General features: G+C 43.2%; 1 protein-coding gene across 2 annotated transcripts in view; it reads right to left on the bottom strand.

The window, feature by feature from the left end:
• The window catches only part of XPO4 (exportin 4), a 124,411-nt gene extending 116,082 nt beyond the window's left edge, over window positions 1–8,329 (bottom strand). For both annotated transcript variants that reach the window (XM_008958510.6, XM_055097151.2), the window contains exon 1: window positions 7,965–8,329. In XM_008958510.6, coding sequence (XP_008956758.3) covers window positions 7,965–8,033 — 69 coding nt within the window. In that variant the 5' untranslated portion in view covers window positions 8,034–8,329. The remainder of the gene's footprint in view (window positions 1–7,964) is intronic.
• Between the last annotated feature and the right edge of the window lie 778 nt (window positions 8,330–9,107).

Here is a 9,107-nt window from a genome sequence, read left to right on the forward strand (position 1 = left end):
CAGGAGAATCACTTGAACCCAGGAGGTGTAGGTTGCAGTGAGCCGAGATGGCGCCATTGCACTCCAGCCTGGGCAACAAGAGTGAAACTTCATCTCAAAGAAAAAAAAAAAAGAAAAGGGTAGATTTTTTTAAAACACATGCAACATTCAGGCTGGGTGTGGTATCTCACGCCTGTAATCCCAGCATTCTGGGAGGCCGAGGCGAGCGGATCACCTGAGGTCAGGAGTTTGAGAACAGCCTGGTCAACATGGTAAAATACTGTCTCTACTAAAAATACCAAATTAGCCAGGCATGGTGGCGTGCACCTGTAGTCCCAGCTACTCTAGAGGCTGAAGCAGGATAATTGCTTGAACCCGGGAGGCAGGGGTGGCAGGGAGCCGAGATTGCGCCACTGCACTCCAGCCTAGGCAACAGAGTGAGACTCCATCTCAAAGAAAAGAAAAGAAAATAGAAATGCATGCAACATTCAAATTTACTAAAACGGAGTATTAATTTATGGTCTAAATTTTTATATTGTAAAAAATTCAAACTATATTAAAACTATATTAAGCACTCCTCCCATGTGCAATCTCATTCCCTATGTAGCCATTCTTAGAAGTTTAGTATAGGCCAGGCACAGTGGCTCACACCTGTAATCCTAGCACTTTGGGAGGCTGAAGCTGGCAGATCACCTGTGATCAGAAGTTCAAAACCAGCCTGGCCAACAAGGTGAAACCCTGTCCCTACTACAAACACAAAAATTAGCTGGGTGTGGTGGTGCATGCCTGTAATCCTAGCTACTCAGGAGGCTGAGGAAGGAGAATCGCTTGAACCTGAGAGGCAGAAGTTGCAGTGAGCCGAGATCACACCATTGCACTCCAGCCTGGGTGACAGAGCAAGACTCTGTCTCAGAAAAAAAAAAAAAGAAGTTTAGTATAAGCCTTCCATTTCCGTTTCTATGCATATACAAATATATACAGAACTTTTTCTAGAAAACAGAAATGGGATCATATATTCTATTCTGCAATTTTTCGTCTTATTTTGAGTATCTTTCCATGTTCATTCAGATCTTCCCATTTAAAAAAAAAGCTATCACATTTTAGATATACCATATTTTTTAAGAGTTCCATAAAACTCCATTATATAGAATACCAGTATATAAAATCAATTTGGTATAACTGGACATTTACGCTGTTTCAATCTTCACTACAGCAAAGTACACTACAGTAAACATTCTTTGTGTATAAGCAAGTATTTCCATAAACTGAATAAATGGCCAGAAGTGAAATAGCTGGGGGTCAGCTATATATTGAAGGCTCTTGTATCAAAAACTTGTAGCATACTTCCCCATACCTTTACAATGTGAAATACCATTTTATTCTTAGTTCTGTTTCTAGACTATTCTAACTTTCTATTCTTTTCCTATGCCAATGCTATGTTTCAATTACTTTAGCTTCTGAATACTTTGTAATAGTTGCTACATCAAGTCCCCAAACCCTTCACAGACTTCCAGATATATTTTCTAATCAATTAATTTTTCTCCCACCTCAGAAAAGGGTGAGGAGGAAAGAGAGATTTTGATTGACATTATATTCAATTTAGAGATGAATGAGGGAGAAATTGCCACCTTAACCGGATTGACCTTTCAGACCAAGGAGCATAGCCTTCATTTAATTCAGCTCTTTTATATTCTGCAAATAAGCTGTATCATGTTCTTCATAAAAATGGTGCATGTTTCTTATCAGTGCCCTATAATTTATTTCTACAGTTTTTCTTTCTAATAGAATGGGATCTTTTTTCCAATTTTAAGCTGATCACTGTTGATATAAAGGAAACCTTGCAACCCATTTATTTTTCTTATATCTGGTCATCTTCCCAAAGAACTAATGGTTCCAACAGTCTTAGTTATTTTGCTTAAACTTTTTTTCCGAAATGTCATATCACCTGCAAATAATCATTTTTTGGCCTTTCTTTCCAATATCTGCACTTATTCCCATTTTTTGTACTACTTTATCAGTTAGACCCTCCAGAAGGTGTTAAATAACAGTTATATTAGGACTCCTGTTTTACTTCTGAGGATATCATCATTTAATACATGGTTTCAGATAACTATTTGTTATCATATTGAGAATTCCCTTCAATTCCTAGTTTACCCAATTGTTTTAATCATAAAATGATGTTAAATTTTAACAACTGCCTTTTAGGCATCTATGGATGATTTCAAATGCCTTTTCGCATTTCTTCTCTGGATCACTGGCTATGTTCCAATTAGTTTGACACAAGTCCAACTGCAAATACACATTTAATTGAACTGAATTTGAAACATAAATTTCCTATTAATTAGCTTTTTTGAGAAAAAGAATGCTGTGCCAGTTTTCTAATATCTAGTGCCACTGCAGGTACTACAAGACAGGGCTGAAATAAACAAAAATGCATACTTACTATAATGCATCTTTCAAATAAGAAAAGTAGGTTCAATTAATTAAAATTTTCATTTTTATGACGTGTACTGTGGTTACAAAAAAATAAAGGCAGTGTACCTTACACATTTGAAGGTCTCGGGAAATATCTACTATATAAATGCTCAAATATTCCTCAAACTCACTGTATTTCCCCAAACTATATTCTCTCAGACTATATTCCCCAAAATATATATCTCCACCTGAGATATTGCTTATCAAACTAGAAAACTCCAATCTATTTTTCATGATTCAGCTTAAGGGTTACCTATTCCAAGAAGCCCTTTCTCAGTCCCCATCTCAGCCTGAGACAGATGTTTGTACCTACTTCTATTATAACTTTACCAACCAACATTTGCTAATATTTTTGCCTTTCTCCACTCCTTGAAAAGAAGGTGCTTCTTCTGTCTCCTCAGCATACACAGCATAGTGTCTAACATGCTGTGTTTCTATATACTGAAGAAATGTTCTAAAACAAATCAATGGCCAGAAATTGGATTCCAGATCCAAACTAGCTATATGACAACAGGTAAATCATTTGCCATCTCTGAATATCAGGTTTTCATATTTATTTATTTATTTATTCTATTTTTTTGAGACAGAGTCCCGCTCTACAGCCCAGGCTGGAGTGCAATGGCACAATCTCTGCAACCTCTGCCTCCTGGGGTCAAGTGATTCTGCTGACTCAGCCTCCCAAGTAGCTGGGATTACATTATAGGTATGCACCACCTCGCCCAGCTAATTTTTGTATTTTTAGTAGAGTCATGGTTTCACCATGTTGGCCAGGCTGGTCTCGAACTCCTGACCTCAGGTGATCCACCTACTTTGGCCTCCCAAAGTGCTAGGATTACAGGTGTGAGCCACCATGCCTGGCCAGGTTTTCTCATTTATAAGGTTTAGGAATATCTCATCCTATTTACTTCACAGGACTGATAGGAGAATGAAGACAAAAATTTTTCTATAGGACTACAGATGTGCAAGTATTTTAGAAGATATTAACCAGATTCCACTATAATAAAATCTATGAAAACCAGTCATGAATCTCGTTTATTGAAGTTGGATTTACACTCACTAAATCCATCCTGGTTTAAAAACAAATGTATGGGCCGGGTGCGGTGGCTCACGCCTGTTAATCCCAGCACTTTGGGAGACCAAGGTGGGAAGATAACCTGAGGTCAGGAGTTCAAGACTAGCCTGGCCAACGTGTTGAAACCTCATCTCTACTAAAAATACAAAAATTACCCAGGCGTGGTGCCAGGCACCTGCAGTCTCAACTACTTGAGAGGCTGAGGCAGGAGAATCACTTGAACCTGGGAGGCAGAGGTTACAGTGAGCTGAGATTGCGCCATTGCACTCCAGCCTGGGCAAGAGTAAGACTGTCTCAAAAGAAAAAGAAAAAAAAAAACCTATGAAAATTACTTTTCTATAATGTATCAGTTAATATGTGTGCTCTGCACTATCTTATATTATTGCTACACACAATCACTAAGGACAATCCAAAACAACCTAATGAAGACAGGGCAACAAAACCAAGCAAATTCAAGACAATAAATAAAGCACTCTTTGGACTGCAAATGAATGTGGCATCAATACTATAAGAACACTAAACTTTTCAATAATGTTGTCTCTAAAATCAAAACACCTCCTACATTTTAGTATACAAGAGGATGTGCATAGGTCATACACAATTACCATACCATATCATGTAAGAAACTCACCTGGGCACAGTAGCTTACGCCTATAATTCCAGCACTTTAGGAGGCCAAGGCAAGAGTATCACTTGAGCTCAAGACTAGCCTGGGCAACATAGTGAGATCCTCTCTACAAAAAAATATTTTAAAAAAATTACCCATTCAAGGCTGCAGTGAGCCATGATCATGCCACTACACTCCAGCTTGGACAACAGAGACCCTGTCTCAAAAGAAAGGGAGGGGATCGGGGGGACTTAAGTATCAATGCACGGTTGATGTCCATGGGTGGAGGCGGCTTCTGGAACTAACCTCTCATGGACACCGAGGGACGACTGTACTACTTTATCTGGCAGCTTATCCAATAACCTAAATTGATTGAATATAGATGTACCATATTTAGACATTTTCCATCAAGTAATAAAACGTAACATTTATAGTATATGTTGACTAAGAACCAACATGGTTGAGTAAAAAAAGTAAAAAAAAAAAGAGTAAAAGTTCTGAAAGGGGAGTCTGGTGATCTCAGCCTGGATCAGTTATATCATGAATTTGCTCTGTGACCTACCTTGGGCAAGTCACTTCTACCTCTTTGAACCTCAGTTTCCCCATCTGTAGCATAGAAGGGAGAATGCTTAGACTTGGTTCTTATTTTTCAGTTTCTAGTCTCTCAGAGACGGTGATAAAAGCTCTAGACCCTATTACTAAAAATGTACGTTTATACCAAAAAATTTGTTACAATTTCCTGATATTCATCCTAGACTCCCTAAGACCTCTGTACCAAAAGATCTAAGATTCTTCTATGTTCTAAAATTCTATGCTGATTTCCATAAAACAACTATGAGTTACCTAATGAAAAATTAAGCAAAAATAATTATGAAATACATCACTATTTGCATTTTGAATCTCAAAGCATATTAACAGTTAAAATACAGCAATTTTCCATAAGATATATTCACACCCACAGATGGATAAATGCTAAGATCACTCTGTTTAAAATATGTAGCTTAATGCTTAATAATTGACGGAGCATTAACAACCTTAATTAGCCAAAGATGAATTAATTTACCTTCTTTCTGGTCCCAGTATCCTACAGCTTAAGAACCACAGACTGGTAACAGACAAACCAGAGTTTGAGTCTCTACCCCTTGCTATGTAAATTTGTGTAGATTACTTAGCATCTACATGTTGGAATTTCCTTAGCCTGTAAAATGAAAACGAAAGTAACACGCCAGGTGCAGTGGCTCACGCCTGTAATCCAAGCACTTTGGGAGGCCGAGGCAGGTGGATCACGAGGTCAGGAGTTCGAGACCAGCCTGGCCAACATGGTGAAACCCCGTCTCTATTAAAAATACAAAATTAGCTGGGTGTGGTGGTACATACCTGTAGTCCCAGCTACTCAGGAGGCTGAGGCAGGAGAATCGCTTGAACCCGGGAGGCGGAGGTGGCAGTGAGCCAAGATCGTGCCACTGCACTCCAGCCTGGGCAACAGAGTGAGACTTGGTCTCAAAAAAAAAAAAAAAAAAAAAAAAAAAGAAGATGAAAGTAATAATACCTACCTCACAGAGTTACTGGAGATAAAAAGTAATATATGTAAAGGGCTTGGCACAGCGCCTCGAACATAGTATGTACTCAATAAATGGTAGCTATTAATAATTTGGAATATAGCTTTCATATTAAGAAATAATACAATAACTACTCTACACATCTTTGGTACAAATTTCTGAATACTTAAGTGGAAATTTCCAAAAAGTCATTTCCTTTTTTTTTTTTTTTTTTGAGATGAAGTCTCACTCTGTCGCCCAGACTGGAGTGCAGCAGCACGATCTCGGCTCACTGCAACCTCTGCCTCCTGGTTCAAGCGATTCTCCTGTCTTCGCCTCCAGAGTAGCTGAGATTAAAGGTGCCAGCCATCACGCCCGGCTAATTTTTATATTTTTAGTAGAGATGGGGCTTCACCGTGTTGGCCACGCTGGTCTTGGGCTCCTGATCTCGAGTGATCCGCCCACCTCGGCCTCCCAAAGTGCTGGGATTACAGGAATGAGCCACCGCGCCCGGTTGTAATTTCCTGTTTTTAATAACATGACACTTTTTTCAATACTACTCTCCTCTGAAAAGATAAAAAGCATTTAGACAAATTATTTATACAACATATGACAGATGGGGTAGAGTGGAAAGACACACAGCTTTAGAGCCAGACAGAACTGAGTTCAAGACCTAATTCAGCCATTTAGTAATCGTGTAACCCGGGTCACTTACAGTTTCTCAACCTTGTAAAGCAAAGCTGTTGCAAGAATTAATAAAATATGTAAAGTATGTAAAGCATCAAGCCCAATATCTAGCACTCAATAAACGGTACTTACTACTATTCTTCTCACCTACTCCTTATAGGGGATAAAAGCAGCTTTGCCAGGGAAGAGGGAAGATATTGGAAAACACAAATACTAGTTTATATTAAGCCAGTGACGAAGGACACTGATTTTACCTGATCAGTGTAAGAACTACAGCCGTGTTTTGGGTGGCATACTCCTTCCAGAATCTAATGAAAACAGAGCCCCTAGCTCCTAGGAAAATTTCAGGAATTTTACAAAACGCTCTATGTCAGGGATTTTTAAGAATCTTTTATTAAGGGGAATACTAGCTAGTTACTTCTGCTTAATTTGCAAAAGTGTGAAAACCTTCACTAGTCTGTTTTGTGACAAAACGTACATTAAGTTAATATTCACAATGAAGCAAGTAAATACTGCTTTTATTAGACTTCTCGATTTCTAAAGAAACAAAAATATCTGGTGTAAAATATTAGAACTACAAACTACGCTAGAATTAGTTCGAATATTCTCAAACGTGATGCTCAAACACCCTAACACCAAACCAAAAGGAAAAAAGTCCAAAAAGGTAACAAAGCTGGCTGTATCCAATTCTTAGAAAGTCTGAATCAATCCAGGTATCAAATGAACCTCTAACTTCCCAAAACATCTACAAACACTGAAGTCATAATTTGCAAAAACAAAGCTGAGCCAGCAAATACAAACACTGTTTACTAACTGAACGTAGTTTATCCTTACTTCTCCTTGCATGTAATACTTTTATCCTTTGACTCGGCCTTCTCAAATTCCCTTAGTAAACAATCTCATCAAACTGTTTATTGTAGTGTAAGCATGAAGTCAAAGAGTAGCATAGACTCAGTTCTCCAAATCGCGGGAGCTTTAAGGAGCTTAGCACTAGACCAAGTTTTGCCCCAATGACCTTGGTCTCAACGATTCCCCTCCCTCCCTCCTGCCGGCCCGGCCCTTCCACGTGCTGCCGGCTGCAATTACTCCAGAGGTGGCTGCATGTCAGGGAAGCGCTAGAGGATGCGAATGCACAGGAAACAAGGGTTGCTAACAGCACCCAGGCTGTGCCATCCAATCCCTCCCGACACCAACTCCCCAAGAGCGCTCACACAGCCCTACAAATTTCCCCTACCGAAGCCCTGCGGGGATAACCCCAACTCCTTCCCGGCGCAACCCCAACTCCTTCCCGGCGCCTTGCTCTGCGACCCAGTCTGTGGGGCAGGGTGTAAGGTGAAGAAATTCTCTTTGCTACACCACTATATTCCCACGCCCGACTGGGGTGCTGGGCAGCCAGGGGAAGGGGACAGCTCCTGGAAGGAGGGGACGACGGCAGGAGGAAAGTAGGATGAAGAATCCTGCGCCACGCCACCGCCACCTCCTCCTCCACTTCCAGGCTCCCTGCAGGCCCTTGCCAGTCGCCAGCCCAGCGAGCAGCAAGGCCTGGAGTGGCAGAGCCGACCGGGGGCCCGCGAATCCCGGGGTCTGAGGGGCGCGGCGTCCTCACCATCAGAACTTTAGCCGCGTTCTCCAGCTGAGCGATCACTTCTGGGGGCCCCAGCGCCGCCGCCATCATGGTCTCTCTTCAATGACGCGCCATGCGCTGCATTCTGGGAGCGGGCGCCGCGGCCGGCCAATCGCCGCCGCGACCCCGGAGCCTCACGCGCTCCCAGGGCCGTCGCAGCCGCTGTCGACGCCGGCGTCGCGGCCTCGGCGGGTCTGGCCGGGCTGCCGGGTTCCGGGTGGCTGGGAGGGGACTAGTGTGAGCCCGGCCGCCGCGCTGGGGCGGGGGCGGCCGCAGCCGGCACCGGGCGAGGCCGGGGCGGTCTGCCCAGACTGCTGCAGCCGCGCGCCCCGCTAAGCTCCCAGCCCCGCGCATGCGTGGTGTCCGGCGCCCCGGCCTCGCGGTGCCCCCGGCCCTCTCCCCACTGCCCTAGTACAGCCCGCCCGGGGACCCGCAGATCCACGACGCCAGTTCGCTCCCTCCGTTGTCAGCCCTGCACACCGCCTCCCCTGGCTCCTCCTTGCCCTTCCACGCTCCAGCGCCGTGCAGGATTTCCTAAACTTGGAATCGCTCTTCCCGCTTTCCCCTCCTCAGAGCGCACCTCCTTTCAAAGTATCTGTCTCCTGCTTCTCTGTTCCTTCTTACCATGGGAGAACATTCCAGGATAGAACGCTTCGTTTTCTTTTCTTTTTTTTTTTTTTTTGAGACAGGGTCTCATTCTATCGCCCAGGATGGAGTGCAATGGCCCTATTTCGGCTCACTGCAACCTCCGTCTCCCGGGTTCAAGCGATTCCCCTGCCTCAGCCTCCTGAGTATCTGGGATTACAGGCGCCCGCCACCACGCCCGGCTAATTTTTGTACTTTTAGTAGAGACGAAGTTTCACCATGTTGGCCAGGCTGGTCTCGAACTCCTGACCTCAGGTGATCCGCCCGCCTCGGTCTCCCAAAGTTGTGGGATTACAGGCGTGAGCCACCGCCCCCGGCCGAACGCTTCGTTTTCATAATGGAGGGCTTTGGCCTTCTGCAGGACAATCATCCAAATGTATCTGGGCAGCGGGTCGCTAGGAGACCCTAGGAGGAAAACCCGTCTTTGGCTCTTGCCGTTTTCACTCTTTAAGGGCTGGCTCACATAGGAGAGGGAGAAAG

This window comes from Pan paniscus, chromosome 14 (genome assembly GCF_029289425.2).
Source record: "Pan paniscus chromosome 14, NHGRI_mPanPan1-v2.0_pri, whole genome shotgun sequence".
Taxonomy (NCBI): Eukaryota; Metazoa; Chordata; class Mammalia; order Primates; family Hominidae; genus Pan; species Pan paniscus.